General features: G+C 44.5%; 1 protein-coding gene across 1 annotated transcript; it reads left to right on the top strand.

Annotated features, from left to right (window-relative positions):
• Positions 1 to 260: 260 nt before the first annotated feature.
• Positions 261 to 25835, top strand: TNFSF15 (TNF superfamily member 15). The gene is made up of 4 exons (XM_019966804.2): positions 261 to 545; positions 15319 to 15361; positions 16261 to 16308; positions 19886 to 25835. Exons 1-4 carry the CDS (start codon positions 321 to 323, stop codon positions 20338 to 20340), a joined length of 771 nt encoding a protein of 256 aa, XP_019822363.2. The 5' UTR covers positions 261 to 320; the 3' UTR covers positions 20341 to 25835.
• The last annotated feature ends 1341 nt before the right edge of the window (positions 25836 to 27176 follow it).

Genomic DNA, 27176 nt, shown 5'->3' with positions numbered 1-27176 from the left:
CAGGGACTTTCCTGACTTCCTTCTGTAGATGAAGGAAGGAGCACATGAGCACACTGTATATAAATATGCTTGGGAAAGCTTTCTTCTTCTCCTTCTCTTTTTTTTTTTTTTCTTAAACCAAACTTGGTTTCTGTTGTAGGCGGTGCATTCCCTAGTAGGGTGGGGTGGGGCCAAGTGTGTTGTGGAAAGGGGAGGGGGGGGGCGGGCAAGGGGAGGAGTAGGCAGTGATTAATTCATCCACTGCGAGAGCTGGGCTTCTATTTAATGGGGGGTCTCTCGGCCCAGAAGGAGTTGGAGGCAACTCTAGGAGCAGCAGGAGCATGGCAGAGAGCCTGACACTGGGCTTCAGGGAAACGGCCAGCGTGGAAATGCTGCCGGAGGATGGCGGCTGCAGGCCCAAGGCCAGGGCTGGGCTGGCGTCCAGGAGGAGCAGTGCACACTGGCCTCTGACCTGCTGCCTGCTGTCGATCCCCATCCTGGCCGCACTCACCACCTACCTGCTCGTCGGCCAGCTCCGGGCCCAAGGAGAGGCCTGTGAGCTCCGGGTAAGTGAGACTTCTCAGTGACCTGGGGGTCCGCAGACCTCCAGAGGCCACCTGGCCACTACTGCAGCTCTGGACAGAGCTCCGGGATCCATCACAGTGCTTGCTTCCACATGCAGAGGAGAGGTAGAATGTGAGGGGTGGAGAAGTCCAAACTGGTTTTTACTCTTAACATTGCCAGGGTATGAATTGTGCCTTTGGATGTTTATTTTGGAAAGAACTTCAAGCCACATATTTAGATACTTATAATGTACTGATAATTTGGGGGTATTCCTTTTCTTTAAAAAAAAGCTAAATTATGGGGGGAGGAAGTGCAAAACTAATACATAGTTGTCGAAAAAAGAAAATACAGATAAAGGGAAAAAGATAATTATCATTACCCATAATGCATGAAGGTGACTATAATTAACATTTTGGGGTACTTTTCAATAAGATAGGTTTATTTTGAGTCTCCTAATATATTGTGATTTTATTGTTACTAAATTCACAGCAGCATGATGACATAGATGGTTGTATTGTATTGCTGTATATGTATGTGTTATAATTTATTTAATCAACCCCCTTTCTTGGGTTTGGAAATATTCTTTATCAAAGCTCAAAAGAGAACCTCCTACCTGATTATTTATCTCTCCGGTCTTGGTCGGGGTGGGGTGTCAGGGAGCTTAGTCAAAGAATATTGGGTCTAGGAAAAGAGTGATGCAATGGTTGGAGAGTGCTGACAGGTGATGGGGGAAAACAGTTCCAGACTAGGAACTCCAAAAACCTCAGAGCCTGAAGAATGTGTCATTCAAGCAATACCCTTTTTAAAAAAACTCTCCTGCATAATCTGTGATAAGTTATTTAACTTCAGTCCAAAGTATTACATTTCAGAGGGGAAAACAGGTTCTTCAGTTAGTTTAACTGGAAACCTGTTCTCTAAGCACTGCTGGTACTTGAAAGCAGAGACATGCTGAACCAGTCGTGGTGAGTGTGTAACTCTCACCACCCATCAGGGTCAGCAGAGATTAGGACCCTGAGACTGACACCGGCTGAGATTCGGACACCAGCATCCATGGCCACGTGCCACCACCATTCAGGAAATGTAGAAACAGGCAGACAACCAGAATTGCTGCTCATAATTACAGGAGAACAGGAGGGCATGCGGGTCTGGGCTGTGACCCTAGACCACTGTGGGGCTGGTTCCTACAAAGTCAAACAGTAGAGTCCAGTCAACATTCTGGACTCTGTCCCTCTTTAGCCAGAAAGAGTCGGGTGCTCTTGAATGAGGCACTGAGTGCTTTCCAACCTGAGCTCTCCTTGGTTCTGATGGAAAACCCTGTCTCTGCCCAGGGGGTGTTGATCTAAAAGTCCATTGGGTTGGATGCTGTGGTCCCTCAGGGGGCAGTGATGTATCCAGTCGGGAAGAGAGTCCAGGCACAAGCTGGCACTAGACAGGAAGCCCTGTGAGTGAAGGAACCACGTGCCTGCCCTGTTGTAGGCACTCAAGAGATGCAGAAGTTAATATTCCATTCTGTCATTGCTAAATCAATCTCCCTGGAGAGTGAACATGCGGGGACTTTTGGAGCTGTGGTTTGGTCAGGTTATACAAGTTCTTGGTCAGAAGAAAGAGAAAGGGAAATGAGGTTAAGGCTGGGGAGCATGCAGGAATTGGAGTCCTGGAAAGAAACACCAGCCCTATTTAAAGAAGAGACTTAAATACGAATGTTTAAAGAATTTAAAAGAGGTTCAAAGAAAGGTCAGTTTGCTAAAATGCAGATGGATTAATGGGAACCACAGGGCTGGCAGCATCCTGGTGCTACCAACGGTATAGAGTTGGTCACCGCCTCTTGACCCGAAGAGGCAAACAGAGGGAGGCGCTTTAAAAGAACCCAAGGAGACCTAACTTGTAGGAGAGGGCCTGCCTGGAGGGGCAGCAGAGAGGCAACAGAAAGCGGGCAAGGGAAACTCTGACCAGTGTCTGGTCCCAGCCTCTCACCCCATTGGGCAGAACTCAGCTGGAAGCTGGATTCAAAAGAGCCAGGGAGGCAGCCTGCCAGGAGGGAAGACTCGCCAGGCACAGGACAGAGAGTGGACCCAGAGAGGCTAGCAGACAATAACTAGCTCAGAGGGGATGGAAGACAGTGGGATTCAAGAAGGAAAATCAATTTACCAGTACAGCTTGGGTAGACATCACAATGAAATGTCAGGGTTCTTAGCCGCCCGACTTTGAAGCCCAGCTCAGGAGCTTCCGGTTGTGTGCATAAGTATGAGGCTTCTGTGTGTGTGTGTTTGCCTGTTCCTCTTTCTAACAAAAAGGATTCTAGTATCTGTGCTCTGACAGCACTAATAAAGCACGTGCAGGTGCCGTTTACATGCTGGAAATGTGGGGAGAGCCGCAGGAACGCGTTCAGAGGACTTGCCGGCACCGGCTGTCACACGGGGTCCATCCAAACTTCCTGTAATTGGAGTGACAGCTGTGGTAGCTGATTGGCTTTCTCCAGAGAGCAAGCCAACTTCTAATTTCTCTATGATAGAAGGTAGTCTTGCAACTCGGAGCAAGGTGCCCACCTGAATTAGGTACCTACCTTTGCACTGTAACTGGGAGGTGGGGGTATTATCTTTCCTGATGTTCACATTTCAGAGAGATGTTCCCAGGTCCAGGGAGAGGGTGGCAAGAAGAGACCTATGTGGTCTTTGAAAGAGTTTCTATACATTCCAAAGCAGAGAGAAACCACTTATGAGTTTTCTAACATAAATGTTCAAGGAAAGAGGAAGGGAAAGAAATTTCTCTTATTTTGAACAAAGCTTCTTATTTTTCATTTGCACTTGTCCTTATGACGTAGATGCCACAGTTAGTAAGACCTAGATCCACATCTCAAACCCAGATCTGTCTCCCTCAGAGCCTGAAACATTCCACAAGCCCTGCAGATACAAAGCCCCGCTGTGATCTGCCTGTGGGGACTGCCCAGAGGCACCTAGGGGCAAATCGCCACCTTCCCCATCCTCCCTTCCATGGGCTTCCCCTCTGTGTCCCCGTCCTCGCCTCCTCCTCCTCTTCACCACCCCCACCCAGCCCCACAACCACCATCTGCCGACAGCCTGCAGTGAGATCCACAGGATCTGAGCTTGTTCACGGAATGATTTTTCAGGCCCAGGCAAATCAATGCTAACACAAGAAAAATTAAGAGAGGAGGGTCACCCAGACCTTCAAATATATTCATGGGCCTGAAGAGCTGGCTGAGCAGCAGAGGATAAGCTGATGATAACACGTTAAAGACAATATTGAAGATATGCTATGAGCTCCCATCTCACACATGTAGCGTGAGCTCACAAATGTGATCCCACTGGACGTTCATCCCTACCTAGAGAGGCAGTGAGAGGGGGAACAGAGGCATTTGGCAGACGGGGAACTTGGAGCGAGAGCTCAGCGGAGCACCCAAGGTCGCAGAGTAGGGGGTTGGAGCGAAGCCTCAGAGTTGACAAATCCAGGGTGCCTTGGTTTCTTTGTTACCTCCCCTCCTCCACCGCCCCATCCACAATCAAGCTTTCAGCCAACAAAAGCACATTTGCCCCTTTGCATGGATGAGAGAGGGGATCACCCTCGTGTACTGGGGAGTTGTGGAGCATAGGGAATAGAACTCTGCAAAATGAGAGATCCTGTAAAGAGGGGCCTGATCCTGACTCTCCCCATGGGAGCCGCAGTGATTCTTGGGAACCTCTTCACTGCACTGTGTACTGGCCCCACCACGGTGGCTTCATCTTTCACCCCTCACCCTTCTTCCCTGCCTCTGGCTCCTCAGCCCCTCTGGCTCCCCGAGGTCCCCTCAGGGCTCCAGTGCTCTTGCGTGCCAGGTCCTCACCTGGCCTCTTCCCCCTGTGAGGGTTGCACTGAGAGACCTCCTCATTCCACCCATGGAACAACCGTAGGAGGCCAGCATCCCTGAGGATCTTTTCTAATCTACCTCAGAAGAGAGCTGAGGCTTGAGAAGAGGAGGCTCAAAGGGGCTTGAAAGGAAGAGAGTGAGCAACACGCAGAAGCTCCCCAAGTTTCCGTTTTCCCATCATACCCACCCCACAGAAGAGCCCTGAGGATGCTAAGGAAACTTCGTAAAGCCCCTCGAAAGTACTTGGCAATCTAGGCACTGCTGGGTGTCTGTCCCTTCCTTTCCCTTAGTAGCAGGGCTCTTCAGAGATTTATAGAAATTAAAAGATGGCAATGCCCTTAGTTCAAGGGTCAACAGCTATGATCCATGGGCCAAATCTCAGCCAGTGTGTGTGGTGGAAACACAGCCACACCCATTCGCTTACACAGTGAACATGTTCACACTGGACACATTACACACTGGACATTTTCATACAAACAGTAAAGTATTTGTGACAGGCCCTGTGGTCCACGGAGTTAATATTTACTACATGGCCCTTCCCAGGAAGTGTTTGCTGACCTTTGATCTAGTAGAATGTCCTCGTTTTACAGTTCAGGAAGCCAAGAATCAGAGGAGCGAAGGAAAAGTCCAGGGTCACAGAGCAGGTCAGGGGCAGGCCTAGAGCTAGATCCTACGTCTGTGTTTGCTTGGCCCCACGCTACCAGAAAACAGGACCAGTTCCTTTCTTGCTGGGTCCCTAGGCTAGACTTTGGAAAAGCAACAGCGACTTGTGTGTAGTCTTCCAGGTTTTTCTTAGCAGCAACAAAAACGGTCACCAGCACTGTTAAAAAAAGAAAATACTTTAAACGGGACTCTTCCTTCAGGAAATGTGTTAGGAAAGATTCAATGTGACATATTATCCAGTAAGTTGCAGAGAAGAAATAAAAATTAGATTTGAGAAGGTTGGGCTAGTTGCCTTTAGATGAAGCGATCATAAATATAGCATCAATTAAATATATCATGGTCCTTTCATGCAATGGGAAACTAAAAATGAAGCATCTCGTATGAACGGGTGGGACTTTCTGGAAGATGTATGTTAGGTGAAAAAAACCAAAGTACATAACAGCATATAGAATGCGAAATACTTCATTTTCTGAAAAAACAATGTATATTAATATATATGGATGTGTCTATAAATGCATAGACTATCTCAAGGAAGACGATTAAATAGACTGATAACTCTGTTAGTATCCAAGTAGGGAAACTGGGGAGGCTGGGTAACAAAGGAAATAGGGAGATATTCTTGAACCCATAACATTTTGGACAAAATATATTTGTTACCTATACAGAAAAAAAAAAAAAAAAGACACAGTGAAGCATTTGAGACTCTTGAAGCATGCTACATAGATTTGCAATGTGGAAAAACCGTGAGTCAAAAATTCAAACCCAATTTGAATTCTGGCTTAGCCACTTCTTAGCCATGTTACCTAATCTTCCTGGGCCTCAGCTTTTTAATGTATGAAATAGGGATAATTAGAAATAAAACACTTAAAGTATCTGGCAGGGTGTGGAGTATTAGCAGTTGTAGGAGCTAGGCTCCGGGAACTTCCCTGCTCATGGAAATTACGTCACAAGAGGACGATTTCCGCAGCCTTCCTGGAATCTGCCATCAGCAGTCCAGAGAGCAGGTTCTGGCACTGGAAGGTTTTTCTTGGTCTCTGATATTTGTGAGCTGTCTTCATACCTCCTTCTCCACCCTGGTCTTGCCCCCTTCACCCACACTCCAGTGCATCTTTTCCCAGCTGCTCTTGAACATGGCTCAGGCATTCTTTTGGCCTTTAGTGGTGGTCTACATTTCTGACTCAGGCCCACAGGTACCTGGAGTCTAGGCCTTCATCTTCCCTCCAGCACAGAGTCTGCATTCCAGGCATAGCTGAATGCACCGCACTGGCTCAGCCCGAACCCAGCACAGATCCACAGGTCAGGCACTCAGTGCTGTGTGATGAATAGTCAGGAATGCCACGGGAGGCATGGCTTCCCAGGGCTGCACCACCGTCAGTTTCAGTCCTTTCCTCCAGGTCCTACCTCTAGAATCATCTGCATGTACTCTCCTCACCTCTCCTCCGTCCCCTCCAATCTCAGTTCCAGCCTTTCCTGAAAATCCCTGCAAGGCTCCTGGTTCTTATTCCCTGCACCCCTCTTTCTCCTACACATGGCCCCTGAGACATCCTGGTTTTGCTCCAGATCAGCGGGACCCAACAGTGATGCCAGCTCAGGCTTCAACATGGTACACACTACAGGGAGAGCCATGGCCCTTCCAGGCCACAACTGTGACCTTATTATAATCTGTGGGCTTCCCTGGAGACTCAACGGCAAAGAACCCGCCTGCAATGTGGGAGACCTGGGTTCAATCCCTGGGCTGGGAAGATCCCATGGAGGAGGGCATGGCAATCCACTCCAGTATTCTTGTCTGGAGAATCCCCATGGACAGAGGTACCTGGTGGGTACCTTGGGTCACAAAGAGTTGGACATGACTGAGCGACTAAGCACATTATAATTTATTATATACCAGACTCCATTCTAAGCTTTTTCATATTCAGAGTTTTGAGACAAGCACATGAGGTCACGCCTATAAAGTTCTTAATGTGGGATCCGGCATGTCACACGTGCAGTGAATGCTTACTGTTGATGCTTAGTGCATCATCTCAGTTAATCCTTGAAATCACACAATGAAGAAAGTACTGCTATTATCTCTGTTTTAGAGAAGATGAATCTGAGGCTTAGAAAGTCTAAACCATACACAGAGCGATATTGGGATCAGAACCCCTGTGCATGTTCGTTCCTCTTAACCGTGAGGCTAGTCTGCCTTTGAGTATAAAGCCAACAAATTATTCACTTTCTGGGGGTAGTCAGAGAGGATTTAAAAATGATACCCTAGAAAATGCCTTTCACATAATAAGTGCTCAAAAATGCGACTTCCCTTTCTCCTCCGGAGACACCAGGCAGTCCCTAGCACACAGAAGGCACTCATAAGTGTTTCCTGGATGGACAGGAGAATGGAAGAATGCACAAGGTACCTGACCTCCCTAAGCCTTAAACTCCCCATCTATAAAACAGAGAGAGTAACACATTTTCTTCATGGCATTGCATTGAGAATTCTGCACGATGTCCAGAAAGCTATTGCCATATGATAGATGCTCCACAGACATCATTTCTCTGCTGAGGCCACCTTTAAGTGCTTTATTTCACTGAAGCTGTTCCCTCTGTTGGATGTAAGGATTAAGCCCCTTTGCTTGTCTAGAGGAAACACAGTTGAGAGAAGTGCTTTTTGTAAATTGCAGAACCCTGAGCACTCAGTGGCTGCCTCTGCTGTAGCCTCAAGGAGTCTGGGCACAACTGGAGAAGCCCAGCCCACTCCCAAGGTCAAACCAGAGGCAAAGTGCAGAGAATCCAGAGGAGGTGAGGGTGCACTGCAGAAATGAAAGGAAGGGAGGGCAACTGAGCAGGTATATGAATTGCACACTTCCGCTGGAGCTCCTGGCTACTGACTCCATGATCCATCCATTCCCTCTTTAAAATAAACACACATCACTCAAGGCCAGCGTCCTCTTCTAACAGAGCAGAGGCAGCCCAGCGGCAGCAGCACCGTGCCTCTCAGAGGTCATCCCCCAGCCTGGTGTCCTTAACAAGGCCCTGCAGCTGAAAGCAGCAACAAGTATGGGCTTTGAATGGGTGAGGCTATATCCCAATCCTTCAACTCCTGTAGACTCAGCAAGGGCAGGAGTCTAGAAGCAAACTGTGGACTAAGGAGGCCTCCTGTTGGGAGGAGAGAGCCATCCAGAGGGTCAAAGGGATCCAAATGTGCCACTCATCATAAAGAGACCCAAGGGTGGCTTCTGTTTACCACTGCAGCGGTGGGGATGAAGGGAAGGTATGTGGAACTGTTGTAGCCACACGTGCTGGGAAACAAACTCACTCAGAAGGACAATGCAGACAATAGAGTGCAGTTTATTACACCGGCAGGCCCAAGGCAGTCTCCTCTTAGCCAAGGACCCCGGCCAGTTTTTGTGAAAACCTTATATAGCCTAAGTGTACATGCCCAAACCCACCTCCCCAAATTCCCTGAAACTAGTCTGAACAAAGGAAAAAGAAAGATACAATCAAAGTTAACCCATGATTCATATGCCTTAAGCCTGAGTACTGGAGTGGGTTGCTGTTGCCTTCTCCAGATAGTTAACAGTGGACAATTATCAATAGGCTTGTGGTCATATCCCAATAAGCATAATAGAATGCATGATTCTATTCAGTTGCACAGATAATTAGGGTATTCTTTTAGGCGATGGAGAGCCCTGGGGCTCTTCCTTGCCGAGGGCCTGGTTTTCCAGTTGGTGTGTCGTTTCCATAGATACTGGGCATATAGCTCAAAGTCCATTAGTCCGGCCCAAGATGGAGTCCTGCTTTCAAGATAGAGCCTGTTCTGTTTCCTCCTTCAGAACCAACAACACATACCATAAGGATTGACTGAGCCCAAACAAAGAAGGAAAATGAATCGGCTTCCTACTCTATGCACATGGTCTTTCTTAGCCATCACAACAGTCTTGGGAGGAAAGAATCAGTTTGCTTTTACTGATGAGACTGTCTCATTGAGGTTATCATGTTTATGTGCTTAGTCATGTCCAACTCTCTGCAACCCTATGGACTGTAGCCCATCAGGCTCCTCTGTCTATGGGATTCTCCAGGCAAGAATACTGGGATGGGTTGCCAGTTCCTCCTCCATGGGATCTTCCTGATTCAGTGACTGAACCTGCGTCTCCTTCAACTCCTGCACTGCAGGTGGACTCTTTACCACTGTAACCACTAGGAAATAATACAGCTGAGATTTCCACCTTTTGTTGGGCTGCAAACACCACATTCTTTGCCTTGCACCACTTGGAGTGTTCCATGTAAAGCTCCATCCAGCACACCTTGGAGGAGGATGAAATGAAATGGCCTTGGCATCAAACATTTCCTGGTTGGGTATATCCTTGTGCAAGTACCAACAGGAAATTGCAAAAGGAAAAGGCAAGGCAACAAGCACCTGTGTATTTCTCCTCGAAGTGCTGGGAGAATGTTATGGGTCATAAAGCATTTATGCCTTTGCAACTGTGGTATTTATGTGGTATTTATTTATTTATGTGGTATTTATGGTATTTCCCATAGTACAGACTATGGGAAAAAGGATAAGTGGGTCATTAGTTAAAACATGCTCAAGGGATTTTTCTGGAGAAATGCCAATAAGAGAATCTCAAAGACCATATCACTTCAGGCTCATCCACCGTGTAGTCAGCTAATGTTTATAGGGCTCCTGACATGTACCAGTCTGTACTTGGTCTAAAGGTTCAGATCCCTCCCTCTCTTTGCCTTTGACTTATAAAGACGATAAACAGGTGACAACCTCTCCTGAGGGCAACTGGAGTACTAGATGAGGCAAGCACAAAAGCACTAATAGTACCTGGCACCAAGGAGCCCTCAACTAGATTGCAGTCTCCTCCTTCCCTCCATCCTTCCTTTTTCCTTGTTGGACGTATTACAGAATTTCCAAAATGTCTGAAGTAATAGGTCATGGTTAGTTTGAGTTGCTGCTGCTGCTAAGTCACTTCAGTCATGTCCGACTTTGTGCCAACCTATGAACTGCAGCCTGCCAGGTTCCTCTGTCCATGGGGTTTTCCAGGCAAGAATACTGGAGTGGGTTGCCATTTCCTTCTCCAGGGGATCTTCCCAACCCAGGGACTGAACCCGGGACTCTCATGTCTTACCTGCTTCGGCAGGCAGGTTCTTTACCAGTCTCCAGGGGATCTTCCCGACCCAGGGGTTGAACCCGGGTCTCTCATGTCTCACCTGCTTCGGCAGGCAGGTTCTTTACCAGTCGGTTTCCCAGGTGGCGCAGTGGTAAACAGTCTGCCTGCCAATGCAGGTAAGACAAGAGACGCTGGTTCAATCTGTGGGTTGGGAAGATCCCCTGGAGGAGGGGCATGGCAATCCACTCCAGTATTCTTGGCTGGAAAACCCCATGGACAGAGGAGCCTGGCAGGCTACGGTCCACGGAATCGCAAAGAGTGGACCATGACTGAGCACACACACGCTATAGAATCTATTTGCACCATCCCCTCAAAAAAAAAAAAAAAAAAAGCAATAAGGGGAAAAAAAAAATCAAATGCAAGTGAAAATTCCCTGATCTAAAAGAAATATCTTCCCTGCTGACTCAAATGGTAAAGAATCTTCGTGCAATGCAGGAGACCCAGGATCAATCCCTGGGTTGGGAAGATCCCCTGGAGGAAAAAATGGCAACTGACTCTAGTATTCTTTCCTGGAAAATTCCATAGACAGAGGAGCCTGATGGGCTATGGTCCACGGGTTCCCAGAGAATCGCAAGTGACTGAGCAACTAACACTTTCACTTCTACCTTTATTAACTAACTTCATAAGAACTAAAGGGGAAAAAGCATGAGTTTGCTTTGCTTGGGCTAATAAATACCAAAGTAGCAAGCGTCCTACTCTCCCATCAACATATATGCTGGTGTGCAGACACATTTGCATTTTCTGATTCTGATCCTGGGCAGCTTTCAACAAATATTTCTAGAGCTGTGACTATGCTCCAAGCAGAGCCTGATGAAAACAACCTTTAAGGCCTCTGTACTAAACGATTATGTCTATCCACTTCTGCCTAATCATTTTTTTTTTTTTTAAACAAAATCTCAAAACTTTGCATGTATTTAGAATACGTGCAAAGTTTTGGATTTCTAAGTTGTAAAATTCTGGCTAAAGTCACTGAAACTGAATCTTACTCCATCTTCTGCTCTCTCTTCTGTCTGTCATTCTGGTGCCTGAGCATCAATTGGACAATCCAGTGGGGGAGCCAGGCACCGTCTTGAGGTGCTAGGAATGTGGGGGTGAGCAAGCCAGACCAAGTCTTGCTAGAGAGAGAAAAGCAATAAGCCCACAAATAAGCAACAACACTTGAGGGAGTGATAAATGCTCTTAGGGGGGAATAAAAGTTGGATCCTTATTCTCAGCCAGTGATTTGAGAAGGCATTTAATGGGAAATAGATAACGTATATTTCTCAGGGGTGCTCTTGGATTCCGTATCTATTCAGATTTGTGAGCTAATGTTGCAGTAACCAGCATTTCTCAGGAGCCATCATCTCCTTGGTACCCCAGAATAACCAAAAGTGATAAAGAGGTGTCAGGGTTGGAAGACAGTAAGCCACTTACTGACATTTTTTCTAAGCAACCACCTTGAGAGCAACAGGCATTGAGCCAGGACACATGCGTAAACCTTGCCTTGAAAACTTTCTGTTTCATCCTCTCAAATCTCCTGTTTATTCATTCTTGCTTCTCATCACAGTCATCTTCCTTCCTTGATAGAGTGATTATTAAGAGAAAAAGTGGACTTTCCTGGTGTTACTGTGCCTAAGAATCCTCCTGCCAATGCCAGGGACATGAGTTCAATCCCTGATGCAGGAAGACTCCACATGTCATGGAGCAACTGGGTTCACGGGCCACAACCACTGAGCATGCGCTCTAGAGCCCATGCGTTGCAGCGACTGAGCCTGCGTGCCCTAGAGCCTGTGCTCCTCAGCAAGAGAGGCCACCACAATGAGAAGCCCACGCAGCACGACACAGAGAAGCCCCCGCCTTCCACAACTAGAGAAAGCCTGCGTGCAGCAACGAAGACTCAGTACAACCAAAAATAAAAATAGATAAATCATTTTTTAAAGAAAGAGAGAGAAATCGCAATGGAAGGCTTTAGATGCTGTTCTTGGAAAGAGAGTCCCAGCTGACCTTCTTCTTGGAGACTCTTGGAATGCTTTGTTCTTCAAACCTGCCAACTGGCAGGCACTGTCACAGCCTCCAGATGTTTCGTAGCATACTGGGTGGGCCACTTCAAACCCACACACATCCACCCATATATGAAAATAAAATGTGTGCCCAAGTTACAGACATCCAGCAGAGCAAACAGGGAAATGTGTTCATTCCCAAATTCTTGCTAAAGACAATCGAACTCTGAGCCACGAGAAATGCTCCAGACTCTTAGCTGAAAGTCTGCTTAGACAAAAATAAGCAGGATGTTCACAAAGATCTCTCAGCGAAGAACTAAATGAAGTAGAAGGCCAACCGGGGAAGGTACCATTTCCTACACCAGGGGATGCACCCAGGCTACCCAGTTCTCTCTGAAAATTCACCTTCAGTTTTCTACCTTGCCAAAGGAGCAAGTCCTTTATCAGCTGTGTCAATAACAAGTAAGGAAACAGGCTGCAGAGTGAGCTCATTTCTAGGCTGCTTCGCTACCTACCAAGCTCATCCAAGTTATCCATGCTGGATAAGTCATCATGTTGATTGGGCTTAAGTGTTCAAAGATGACTGCTCATGGCGCTATGCTAAAAGCATATAATGTGTTCATTTGGCAGCGGAAATCCCAGTTTCCCAACTGCTCCTGTGCTCTGTTGAGCCTCTTGACTCTTGCACAAGCTTCTGGCCTTGTCTAAAATGGTCATTATCTTTATTACATGGCTAATACCTGTACGACTCAGTGCAAGGGTAATCCCCCCTGATTCCCCTACTTCTGGGCCAAGTTCCTGTTTTCTGGACTCTGTGTTTCCCCAACTGCCACAGTGCATGGAACCTCTAGCACTTATCCATCCACCTCAGCACATGAGGAACTTGCCCGGGATTAGAAGGAATAATTGCTGAGGACTTAGGATTCTGGAGTCAGTTGGCCTGGGCTAAAGCCCTGCTCCTCCACTTACCAGGTATAAGACACTGGGCAAGTTTCTTAGTGTCCCTAGGCCTAGTTTTCAATATGAGGATATAAAGAGCATCCACTGCAGAGACTCACTGCCAGGATGAAGGAGGTAACGCATATGAAGGGCTTAGCACAGCACAGTGCCGCTACTCAGGGAATAAATAAGGCTACATTTACTGCCTTTTTCAGGTCTCTTGAATCATTCACTTAGTTGCCTCTAATGACTGGAGTAGAGAGAACTTGCTGCTTCTCTTGCTCAGTCGCTTCAGTTGTGTCCAACTCTTTGTGACCCCGGGGACTGTAGCCCACCAGGCTCCTCTGTCCATGAGATTCTCCAGGCAAGAATAGTGGAGTGGGTTTCCATGCCCTCCTCCAGGGGATCTTCCTGACCCAGGGATCAAACCTTTGTCTCATGTGTCTCCTGCACTGCTGGCGGATTCTTTACTGCTGAGCCACCACGGAAGCCAAAGAAGACGTGGAAAGGGATAAATAGTGGATAACAAGGCTGGGATGGCAGCTGGGACTTTAATTCCAACATAAGCATTTAGCACTGTGTCTGAAAGGTTATAGGGGGCACCAAAGGTTTAGGAACAGAGTTGTGTCTCAAAGTGATGCTTTAGAGAAAGCCCTTTGAAGGCAGCTTAAGAGATGGGTTAAAGAAAAGGAGGAACCAGGTGGAGGAAGACCTGTTAGGAGGCTGTGGGAAGGATCCAGGAGAGCAGTGTGCTGAAACCTGGAGTGGAGGCATGAATGACAAAATTTTCAAAATAAAAATACTACTTGGCTTTGTGGAAGAAGAAAGCAGCAAGCAAACGTCAGGCTTGGTAACTGAAGAGAAGCAGTAGTGGCGCCATCCACAGAACTCGCAAGTGGAGAAAAGGGTGCTGGGAAAGCGAGAAAGCCACTAGACAATTTGGGCGGGCGGCTTCTAGTAGAAGTTGGGTAACGTGTCTTGGGAGTAACACAAGCCTGGTGGTCTGGGCTCTAACAAGATCACTGTTATCACAGAACTGCTCAGACCTAGACCCACCAACAACCCAGTTACATCCATAAGACCACATATGCACATGCAGAGAATCCATACATACAACATGTGTAGACACACAGATGCAAAAACACATTGACTTACACCCTCTCCCACTGATAAAACTGCCTTCTCTCTTACTCACACAGTTTCTCGTTCACAAGCACACACACACACATACACACATGAATTTTAAAATGTAAAATTAACCAAGTGTTCATGGTGACACTATGATCAGTGGTCACGTGGACTATGTAGTTACAAGAACCAAATCAGAAGACTCAGAGTTGAGTCAAATTACAGCAGAGAAGACAACATTGGATAATGTAAGACAGTGATCTTATTCCTAAACTAAGAACTTAGTTTTGCTCCTGAGTTCGTATGCAAGTCTTATGAGTGGTGGTTCTTCATTTCCTAGGCCTTCTCCACACTGACTCATACATTTTCTTCATCTCTGACCCAGGAGTTATCTGTTGCTGGGGATGTTATTATTCCCATTTTTCAAATGAAAATGCCAAAGCTTGGAGTGGAAGTATCTTGCTCAAGATTATACTGTTAATAAATGGTGGAAACAGGACTCAAATCCAGTCTGTCTACCCCCCAAAGCAGTTATTCTTTAACTACCCTTTGGTATCTGAAATGGCTCACAAACTAGGGTTGCAAGAATGAAAAAGTCTTCATATAGTACAAAGCAATAAGGCAGAATTGTGGAGGGTGATGATGAGAAAGTACAGTCATTTCTTTTTCAGTCTCATTTTTTGCAACAGTTCCAATTTTTAAATTGTGCTGAAGAAAAGAAAATAAAGCAAGTGTGGCTATTTGTTCAAATAACAGAAGCAACGATAAGATGTCAGAGTGCCCTAGAATGGAGCAGGAAAAGCTCTGAGGACAAAATGTTAAAGCTGAGCTTCAGAGACAAGCCTAGGAGAGAGAAAGGTCACTGGGGAGCTGGAAGAGGAAAGGAGAGAGCTTGGGTGCGAGACTGCCGTCAACCCATATTCTCACGCCCATCTCCCTTCTCTCTGAGGACCAAGGCTGCGTAGCAGCAGCATCTTAACTGTGCTCATGATATAAGCAGTGGGTCAAAAGGACCACAGATGACCTGAACCATGTCTTTCTTTCCCAACAGACTCCAAAAGAGCAGGAGATTGGACCTTCGCATCAGCGAGCTTGTAAGTGTGTTCATATTTTATGCCATTTCTTGTGGGGTGCAAGAACGTTTCTTGCGGTTCTGATATGTGGGAAGTTCAGATGTAGACTGAGAGGCAAAGTGAGGCTCCTCCTCAGTCACTAGGAAGGCAGAATGGTGCCATGGCCAAGTGTATGGCCTGTGGAGTTGACAGTCTTTAAACAAATAATTTCACCTTCCTCGGTCTCAGTTTACTCACCTATAAAAATGGTGATAATGGTACCAACCTCCCAAGGTTAGTGTGGATTAACTTCTGGAAAGGTATTTTTGCAATACCTAGCACACCAAATGTATGCAACAATTCTTCTTTTTATCATCAATAACATCTTTATTACTACAGTTAGAACACAGTTATCCAATATCATCATCTCTGAGAACTGACAGGGAAACAGAGGTCAGAGAGGGAAGGGGATTTGCCACGGTCACATAGCCACAGAGCAGTGCCCAGCTAGTTCTGTTAGCACATTCAGATGGCTCAGAGGATACAGCTGAAGGGACAACGAAGAAGGCCAATCAGCTCCCACAGAACAGACAGAAGCAAAGGGAAGGCAAGATGAGCCTTGCTGAACCCAACCACGTGCCGGAGTCACTTTGAGCACTCATCACCCATGGCAGGAACTGATGTGCCCACCTTAGGTATGAGAAAACAGAGTTTCAGGTTGAATGACTTGGCGAAAGTCATGGGGTCAAGGTTCACTTGTGTTCAAGATTATTTCTTCTGAGGCTGCCCTGCCCCTGGGGGAAAAAAAACCAAAAACCCTGAAGCAAGCTGGAGGAGAGGAATGCTTCTCTCCGGTTGCAGGCACCATGCAACTCCCCAAACGCCATCTTCACTCCAGTCACCCTCCCATTCATACAAGCATTTTTCTCCTTTCCTTACAGACGCACCTCCTGGAGCTGACAGGGAGAAGCCAAGGGCACACCTGACAGGTAATTCTTCTGAGTGTGTTTTTGAAGAGGCTAAGGGCCATGGACCTGAGGCTTCTTTCAGTGCTTGCCAAAACTCAAGTGTGTAGCTTTAAAATGGAAACCACACCCCTTGGTAAAAAGACTCCTCTCAGTCAAGGGTTTTCAGATTTCTTCTTCCCTTGAAGGGTCCAAAGCCCCTTTGTTTCTTGGGCATTTTCTTTCAGATTCTATCAGCTCTCCTCCTTCTCTATCATTTCTCCCTTCATTCTCACACTTGCTCATTCAGAAATGACTTTTCTCAGATGCAGAGAGTCACATAATTACAAATCTAGTCAAAGATGAATGTTCACCTGAGTTGCCAATTTACTGAGTCCATCTGTGCTCTATTCAAGATGAATTTATTGGACATTTACACTCAGCTAGGTATTTCTAAAGAATTTTCATTGATGTAAAAGATTAAGAGCAATCTCTTAGCATCACCAATTAGTCAGATTCCCAAGTTTAGTGTTGACATTCCTGACACCTTGTGTCTGGAGTCACACATACTTCTAAGACTCCAGAGACGAGAGCAAGACAGTGCAGAAGGATGTGTTAAAAACCCACTGAAATACTAGAGCGTTAAAAGAAGCATATTCTTCTGACCTATAACAAAGTCTGCAACTCACAAAGGGATATCCCTGTGGCCCATATTTGCCTTAATGTTTGACCAAGTGGGAACTGTGGTGAGTCCTAAGTGAGGATGAGGGCCAGGGAGATGTCAGTTGCTATCACTCACCACTTACCTATGAAAATGGGAGATAATGAACAGGCTTGGCAGGAAAATCCTAGACACCAAGTATGGAGATGCCACTCCTTTTCCTATTGAATGGGGGGAATGGAAATTGGGACAGGAATCTATCCCAGGTTTACTGAGCTTTTAATATGTCTCAAGCACCACTGTTTTCCCTGGTGGCTCAGGTGGTAACAAAGCTGCCTGCAATGCAGGAGACCTGGGTTCGATCCCTGGGTCATGAAGATTCCCTGGAGAAGTGAATGGCAACCCACTCTTAATATTCTTGCATGGAGAATTCCATGAACAGAGGAGCCGGGCAAGCAACAGTCCATGGGGTCTCAGAGAGTCAGACACAGCTAAGTGAGTAACACTTTGAAACACTAAACACTATGGTAGACATTTTACATTCACAATCTCTTTCAACCTGTGTATCAGCCCAATAAGATGGGGAAACTGAGGCTCAGACAACTAAGTTCACTTTCCCAAGTCACAGGATGAGGAACAGTTGAGATTTGAGACTGACTCCAACTATTTCCACTACAACATACTTGCTACTCAAAGTCCTGCTTGCTGCTGTGTTGACCTAGCTAACTGCATACCAATTTAACAGAACTGACTTTGTCTAGAAAATACATGCTTTTGCTTCTAATCATCTGAAATTAAGTTTTGGGGTTTGTTTTTTGTTTTTGTTTTTTTCTAATTTTTGACTGCACTCGGCACACGGGATCTTAATTCACTGACCAGGAATGGAACCCGTGTCCCCTGAAGTGGAAACGTGGTGTCTTAACCACTGGACTGCCAGGGATGTTCCAGGAGATGACTTTTTTAAATCTACTGCATCACCCACAAAGAGGGAGTAGAGACTATCAGAGGTCACTGGTAAAAATGGTTTTTACAGATTTTGCAGAGAAACAACAGAGCTGTCAGGGGCCACTCAGTGCAGGGATGAGGAAAGACCACACACATTCTAAACGTGTGTCATAATCGCAGAAGAAGTCACAACATAGTCAGCAAAGGGAAAGACACTTCAGAAAATCCGGGAACCAGGTTTTGGTCACTTACCAGGTGAGAAGTTTGCTGAACACTTCTTTAAATATAACCTATCCCCAAACTGTGGCCAACAGTACATAATGGTTATTGCTATGAATTTCAAAAGCAGTTGTAGGAAATTAAAATGTGTTTTTCTTTTTTCTGAAAAGTACCAGTTTTATTGCAGGTTATCTTATTCAAAATCAATGGTTTGAATCAATGGTTTGATTCAATTTTTTTCTGCTATAGACAAAAGCTCATAAAAAGCATTCATTCATATATTCTATATAATGTATGTGAAAATGAAAATGTTAGTTGCTCAGTTGTGTTCAACTCTTTGCAAGCCCATGGACTGTAGCCCGCCAGGCTCTTCTGTCCATAGGATTCTCCAGGCAAGAAAGCTGTAGTGGGTAGCCAGTCCCTTCTCCAGGGCATCCTCCCGACCCAGGGATCAAACCCAGGTCTTCTGAATTGCAGGCAGATACTTTACTGTCTGAGCCACCATTTTAAATAATGCAAACATAAAAACATATAAAGTATATATAACATGAAAAAGGTTTATTTTTTAATGTCAAAATGAAAGATGTTAGCTTATTTGGGGAAAGAGAATAAATATATATAGAAGTAACACTGTATCCAGCCATCATGATGAAAATGTCCACGTCTCATTCATCTGCTCTTTAGAACAAGACCTTTGTCTCCAGTTCACAGACAGGAGACTGAGTTTCAGACAGAAGAGCCTCCATGTTATAGAGTCAGGATTAGAACAGGGCCTGGGTGGTCCAGAGTCCCCGTCTCCTTTCACTCCTCAAGTCTGTGGTATTTTGGCTTACATTTTGTCCCTTTTGATGTGGGAGAAGCACTGCAAAATCTTCTGGATCTCTGGCGTTCTGCATGCTAATTTTTTATTAATTACTGCCTGTGTTTCATGTGGCTTTGGAATAGGCATTGGAAGGAAGTGATAGGGAACATGACTCTCTCTGACATCTCTCTCAGTAGCACAGCATTTCCGAAACCAAAAGGCTAGTAAAAGTGAATGTAGTTTAGAGGACGTTCCTAACATACATCATCTCTTAATCCTTTCCACTGGTATTATCTCCTTTTCTTTTTACGTTTGTTTTTTTTTTAATGTTGTTCTTTTTTTGTTGTTTTTTAAGGAAAAGTACAGCAAAAAACAAATCCTCTTTAATACTTTATGCAAAAGGATTATTGCAAAGTGGAGAGGTAGGAAAGGGAAGAGGCTTGCAAACAGAAGGATCTCAGACCATAAAGTCTGCAAGTTTCTCAAGAGATAGGCTGAAGGGTTTTGCTTTTATAGAAGGGAGTACATACAGCTAAAAAGAACCATGTATGGGGAAGTGGGATGGAAGTTTGGCTTGATCAGCTCAGTGAATGCTTTATCCTGAGGCCAGCATATTTTCAGGAGGCTGGCTCAGGTTTAGGATCAGGTTGAGGGTGGACAGAATTTCAGGTGCCTGGAGCAAGGAGAGTAGGAGATTTTTTTTAACCTTCTTTGGTTTCTAAGATCAGAGGGCTCAGAAAAAATTCAAATTTATCAAACAGGAAAATTCAAGTCCAGAGAGGCCAAGTGATTTGCTTGAGGTCCCCTGCCTAAGATGCTACTCTCTGAACAGAAGTCTATGTCCATTCACACATCCTCTACTCATTCCTTCTCAAGGAGACTGTTAGCGTTGGTTTTATCCAATCTCTTTACTCTTTGAAAATAATGTAAGATTTTTCTAAGCAAATTCCTTAGGTTCTGACACAAGCAATGAAACTATCCTCTTGTCTTTGCAGTTGTGAGACAGACTCCCATGCAGCCCTTGAAAAATCAGTTCCCAGCTCTACACTGGGAACATGAACTCGGCTTAGCCTTCACCAAGAACCGGATGAATTACACCAACAAATTCCTGGTGATCCCAGAGTCGGGAGACTACTTTGTTTACTCCCAGGTGACATTCCGAGGGACCACATCCGAGTGTGGTGAAATCAGCCAAGGGAGGCGGCCAAACAAGCCAGACTCCATCATCGTGGTCATCACCAAGGTAACAGACAGCTACCCCGAACCAACCCAGCTCCTAATGGGGACCAAGTCAGTGTGCGAAATAGGCAGCAACTGGTTCCAACCCATCTACCTAGGGGCCATGTTCTCCTTGAATGAAGGGGACAAGCTGATGGTGAATGTCAGCGATATCTCTTTGGTAGATTACACAAAAGAAGATAAAACCTTCTTCGGAGCCTTCTTGCTTTAGTGGTAAGACAGATGTCATTGTATGGAGGTCCTCTGCTTCTTAGGTCCTAATTTTCCTCACTTGTAATTATAACCAGGAGGCTTTGTCGGAGGATAGAGACGGCAGTTAAGAAATTTAGGGGCCAAAAGTTCATACTTTATGTACCTGACTGATGAGAATACTAATCAGAAAAAGGCAGAAGAGAGCAGACCTATTATCAGAACTGCTTGGAAGAGTGGTGAGTTTCTAAACATTAAAACACTGATCACCAAATGAATGGAACATTTCCATGCCTGGCTCCTATGCATTTGTCAAGAAGAGGGCCTAGGTACTGTTCAATTTTATTATGCAGCATTTGCTTCAGTTTAGGAAACTTAAAAACAAAATTCAAAGCCCCAGAAATAGTCCAAACACTTCAGACGCAAAATCCTGCATCAGTTCCCCCAAACACATACTTCAATGCCTTACCGGAAAAAAAAAGAAAAAAGAACTGATATTTCTTATAAATGTTCTTCAAGAAAAGGAATTAATTTTCATGCCATCTATGCCCAATGAGAAAAACTACCTTTCTATTTCTTATGTACACATGCATCAAAACAAGCAACTGTGAGTTCCACATGCATATTGAAAACACAACAGCACCTGCTCAGCACAGTGTTCTTGAGCACCTTTTGTGTGTGTGCTAAACCAAAACACACTATGAAGAATGAGACAGACTCTACCCAAATGTATATGAATACCTGGCTCCTGGTCAAATGCCGCTCAACGTATTTCAAGGTCTAATTCCAACTCCTAACAAGTATCACTGGATACTGTTAAACAGAAGATTTCTGGAGCTCTCCTCACTATGTTAGACAACCAGCTGATTAGGCCACTCAAGAAACTTGAAGACAAGAGTTCTAGAAAACAGACCAACCATATAACAAAGTTGATTGATCCCAAGAGATGATGGACTTATTCCCTGGAGGGAAAATGCCAATCACCAAATCTGGAGATGTTAACTGAGATCTGCTTTGAGGTTTGACTCACTTTATGTGCAGAGTGTTATATGGGTACTTTGAAAATATTCAAAGGGATTTAAATGTGGAATTGGCTCATCAGCCCAGCCAAGGCGTCTTTCCTGAAGAAGAGGCAGAACACTCTCCTGTGCTTCTATGAGTTCATATCCTCTATGATCCTCAAATCTGTATGATTTTCCTGCAACCATATGTCAAAGGTTGGAGGGACATTCTTGTTCTCTTAGCCTCTGTTGATTTGTCTGTAAAGGAGGAATCCATCAATTTGTTTCCCAGGATCAAATGCGCTCATAGGGATGAAACATGTTAGCTTTGAGCATTCTGTGAAGCCCGCGAGTGTGTCAGTGTGACTTGGGGAGTGGTCTCCAGCACCTTGGCCTTTGTTATAGATATCCCCTATTGTGGGAGACCTCACAGATGGGTCTGAAAGCAAGCCTGGCAACGACATCACTCTTTCCTGGGCTTCCCTGGTGGCTAAGCTGATGAAGAATCCGCCTGCAATGCAGGAGATCTGGGTTCAATGCCTGGTTGGTAAGGTCCCTTGGAGAAGGGAACGGCTACCCACTCTGGTGTTCTGGCCTGGAGAATTCCATGGACTATTCCACAGGGTCACAAAGAGTCGGACATGACTGAGCAGCTTTCACTTCACCTCACTCTTACTCGTTACCGCAGAGGCAGAGACGTGTGTGATGGGGTTCCTGAACACAATGACTAGTGGAGCAGTACTTGACCAACACTTGTTGAGCTATAAGTAAATAAAAATTAATTTCTTAGTTGGGAGGTTAAGGCTCTGAAGCCCTCAGTTTCTACCAACAGTCAGCAAAGGGCTCAGCACGAGCAAAGAGCAGGGCGTGGTCCCTTCCACCTGGTTCAAAAGTGTCTTTACAAGGGAAGTAAAGCTTGCATCCTGAAAGGAGGTGGGCGGGCAGCAGAGGGCCTGGGGAAAGGGCACCTCAGTCAGAGGAATTACCCTTTACTTAAAGCAGAAAGGAAAGGTTTCTCAGTAACTACAAAACCAGCTTGATAAGAGAATGTTCCCTCCACCAACTCCTAGAAGAATAGTTATTTGCAATTCAGGAATGTTTTTATCAATGACTCCAGCCTGGCTCTAGGTCAGAACTAACCCTGTTAAGGAAATAAAATGCTCTGTCTGCATCTGCATGTGAGCACCAAGCATCTTGGGATGTGGAAAAGGATTTTCACAGAGGTGCCCAGAGTGGCCTGCTCACTTTGCCCTCCTCTGAAAAGAACCCCTTAGCAAGGGCCTTCAAATCTTCCCTCTGTTCCATAGGGAATCTGGTGAATTTGGAAGTTTATCCAAAAAATAGGAATTTCCTACTCTCCTAAAAGACTTGAGGCTTTGGAAAAATCCCCACCACATATTTGTTTTGCTCTTGATTACTGAAGATTGTATTTTGCTCAAGTTTTCATTGCTGAAATGAAATGTTAACTTCTCTGTTAATGCTGAATTTGTTAAATCCTCTTTGATATTCCTTTTATTGCTTAAGTAGGCCAAACATTGCTAGTGGGACTCAAGTCAGAACTTCTGTTTCCTTGGCATTATTTCCATGACAAAAATTAGTACACTAGTTGTGAAAATGAAGTGAGGGAATGCTTTTTAAGGAGTAAATAGAGTGCATTCAAAGATTTAGAAGGGGAAAAGGAACATGCTCACATGCTTTGGAAAATAGTTAATTTAGGGAGAAAATGTTTTACTGGTTCTAAGTCTATGAGAAGGCTGAACTCAAATCAATTCCACAAACATTTACTGAGTACCTACTTGCCCTGGGGATACAAAGAAAAATTATTTTCTCTTCTGATGTGTTCATTCTAACTGCTTAGCGCCCCCACTGTCTGTAGATCTTTTAATTTATTTTGGTTGTATTAACTAATTAATTTGCTAGCTTTAGGCATGTGGGTATTTTCTCATTATGAAAATGGGTGCCATTTGATGAAGGATAATCATTAACAAAATGACTTGTGCTTACCCTAAGTGGTTTTTTAAACAGCTATTCAAGGACAGTTCTCTATAAATAAAAGGGGAGAAAACAAAGATACTTTCTGTGGTAAAATCCACTAGCTAAGCCACATATACAAAAAGGTTTTTATTATCTCCTGGACTAGAGAAGATAATCCATCAACACCAATGATACTATTGTAACTTTGGGGATAACTCAGATGTTTTGAAAAGCCTGTGTTTCTCAGCCAGTACAGGAACCATGATCAAAATGCATGAGGTCACTAGCATTTTGACGTGGTTTGGTCTATTTGGCCCAACAAAATTGCTTAAGCTACTACACTTCCTAAATTGTTTGGCTAAGGTACAGTAGGACATGAAAAGGTACACTTTCACATCCTGAAAAGCGTCTGGTTCAGTTCAATAACAGGGCATGCCAGAGCCCTGGGCTCCATTTCAATCAAAGCTACACAACCCCAGAGGAAATGCCACCCCCCTGATTGTCAGTAACCCCTCTGGATTGTAAAAGTTCAACTAGCTCACTGCACAAGGCATGTCTTGTTGCCAAGTTTCTCTTGCAAGGTATTTTCCCAAGTCCTTTCCCAGTCGTATTTTCATGATTGTGACATTGGGGATTAATTCTTTAGGTCAGGACTGTTTATACGCTGCACCTTGCCAAACACATGCAGAAGTCACTTTCCTCAAGATTTCTTGCTCTCCCAGGACCCAGAGCCCGGAAGGATTCTGCCATTTTTAGAAGAAATTTTTTAAAGGATGCACCACTATCCTGGATATTAAGAGCAATTGCATCCTGCTGGCAGCTGGGCCTGGGAAGAATTCAGTGAACTATTAACCCCTGAATGCTTTTGCTCCAACAGTGAGAGAATGAGGGTCAGAACAGTCACATCTATGCCCTGCCCCACTCTGACAACCATATTTACAACTTTCCAAGCTCTGATACACATTTGCCGCCTGCCATCTCTCCTTCCATCATCCCATTTTAAGAAAAAAGTACCATACCAGCCCATTCAGAACTTTTTCAGGACCACACAATGAGCTAATGGCAGATCTGGAGCTGGGATACTAGCTTCCTGAATCATAATCCTAGGCTCACCAATTACCCTCTGCTCTTATTAAATAGTACTCCTCTTAATAACTGGAGGAGAAATTAGAGGAAGACGTGAGAAATATCAAGTATCAACGGGGTGATGTAGAAAGGGGAAGAGATTTTTCTTATTTCCCTAGAAGAAAGAACTAAGGCTAAGAAGTTGAAGTTACAGGGTCACCATTTCTGCCTTGATATCCAAATGAACTTTCTATCCCTGAAGAGAATGTTCCCAGATAGTGAATATTTAGTCCCAGAAGATATTCAAGTAAAGGACTCATCTTAAGGTTTTTGTAGAAACCATACTTTCATTGAGGTGAGAATAAGAATTGAGTCAAAGGATTTTTGAGGTCTTTTCCAAATCTTTGTGGCCATTTTTAAATTGATTTTTTAAGTCCATTTTTAAATGGACTTCCCTGGTGGCTCAGACGGTAACACGTCTGTCTACAATGCGGGAGACCTGGGTTCCATCCCTGAGTCGGGAAGATCCACTGGAGAAGGAAATGGCAATCCACTCCAGTAATATTGCCTGGAAAATCCCATGGACAGAGGAGCCTGGTAGGCTACACAGTCCATGGGGTCACAAAGAGTCTGACATGACTGAGAGACTTCACTTTCCTTTCCTTTCCTTAAATTGATTACTGTTCTATTTGATTATTAAGAACCTGGAAGGTCTTGTCAAGGGTTCAGGGCTTCTAGCCTAGAAGTGGTTGCCATTTCCTACTTTCTCAGAGACTGTCCAACACAAGGGACTCTGAGATCGTGACCAACAGAGCATGTCATGGAATTTTAGAGAACTGTACAGTTTATTTGCTCCAAGTTATATCATTTTAAGGATGAAGGAACCCAGACTCAGAAAGGTGATGTGAATGGCCCAATGCCAGGCAGTAACAAGTAGCAGTGTGAGGCTAGAAGGCATATCTCCTGACACCCAGACTAGTCATCTTTCCATGTCATCCACGACTCACTTACTTTCTTGAGCATCTGTCATATGACAGCACTTCCCTAGATGCTAGAGAGTCGAGACAACAAAGAATATGAAGGGCGAGTCCCACGCTCGTGTCGTGTTCAGGTGGAAGGAGACAAACAATGCTGAGTAACTAAAGAAGCTGAACTTCATCAGATGACTTTATTTGTAAAGTCATGAAATATGTAATCTCCCCCCTTTTGTTTCAGGGGTGAAAAGATTAAACAAATGTTTATCTGGTTTTAATGATAAGCCCCATGTGCTTTTACTGATTTTATGTTTTATGTTAAAACATCACAAACCCAAGGTAAACTGCATATTGTATGCTGTTGGATATGTTCTTAACTAATCCCATGTCTTCTGGCACTACTGTATGTATTCAATCACTGTGAATGAAATGTTGTACGTTAAAGTATTTAATAGATGTAACTTAATAAACTGGCATTGAAAGCCACAGAATTTTAATAATTAGACCAATTCTTTTGTCCATCTGTGCATTTATTTTTCTTTCTAGATTAAGGTCCAAAGATAATCTCTTGAAGTTTTAAAATGCATCTAGTTCTCCATGTATTTGAATCCAAAATGGCAACTGATTTTTCACAGGTTATTATAAACCTTATGACCAATTGATTGTTAAGCCTAAAAGATTGTACCACTCTGGTCAGATGGAGGAAAGGAAGAGAAGCCCAGAATATGATGAGTTCCTTTCATGAATTAGGAGATTCTGTAGTTAAGCGGTTTAAGCTCACACTAAACATCCCTAAAAAAGGAGGAAAAAAAGGCCAGAGAAAGTCATATTAGTATTTGATAGAGCCAGAACTTAGACCCAGATCTTTGAAACCACACATTCTGTCACTCATGACAACAGCAATCAGCCAGAACTGAAGGGGTTAAACTCATTCATCTCTTTCCATTTCCAGAGCAGTATCTGGAGTCACCACTGATGCTCAGCCAATATTAGGTTGGACCATATTAAATTGCCATTTCTGTGGGTCAAAAAATGGTCACATTGAAATTTCATTTGTTTCCAGCTAGTGGTTGTAGGTAAAATGAAACATGGATTGAGGGAGAAGACAATAAATCCTCCTCCAACAACTCAGTCTCAAAAATTTCCCTCTCCCTGGTGGCTCAGATGGTAAAAGAATTTGCCTGCTTTGTGGAAGACCTGGGTTCAATCCCTGGGTTGGGAAGATCCCCTGGAGGATGGCATGGCAACCCACTACAGTATTCTTGCCTGGAGAATCCCATGGACTCATGAGTCCATGAGGTCGCAAAGAGTTGGACATGACTGAGCAACTTTCACTTTCAACTCCTGGGAGTGATAAACCATTTTTTATACTTATGGAAAAAAATGAAATATTTGCCCTAAATGTATTAAAAGTCAAACGTCCACAAAAGTCATAATACCAAGTTCTCCAGATGAAAAATACTGGAGAACCAAATCCAGCTTCCCAAACACAATTTTTGTTCTCAAAAGGACTCTAATCCCTAGGAACTTCAGAACAAAGAGCAAAACTAACCAAGTGTTATATATTTTGACTGCCATCCCTGTTTACATTGCTTCTATCCACTCCCCCCATACACACCAAAATAATAATAATGAAAATGACAATAATAATAATGCTTCAGGGTGGAATTGTAGAAAACACAGTGGATTAGAGTCAATGAACTTTGTTCCAGGCCCCGGTTTGTCACCCGGCAAATTCTGCCACCTTGGGCAAACCACTTTATTTCTATGAATCTCAATGTCTTCCTGTGAGAATCATGAGTGAGTGCATGCTATGTCGCTTCAGTCGTGTCTGACTCTGCGAT

The sequence above is a fragment of the Bos indicus genome, chromosome 8, assembly GCF_029378745.1.
Source record: "Bos indicus isolate NIAB-ARS_2022 breed Sahiwal x Tharparkar chromosome 8, NIAB-ARS_B.indTharparkar_mat_pri_1.0, whole genome shotgun sequence".
NCBI classification, from domain to species: Eukaryota; Metazoa; Chordata; class Mammalia; order Artiodactyla; family Bovidae; genus Bos; species Bos indicus.
Note: the sequence above shows the minus strand (reverse complement) of the source record. Positions and strands in the feature narration are given on the sequence as shown.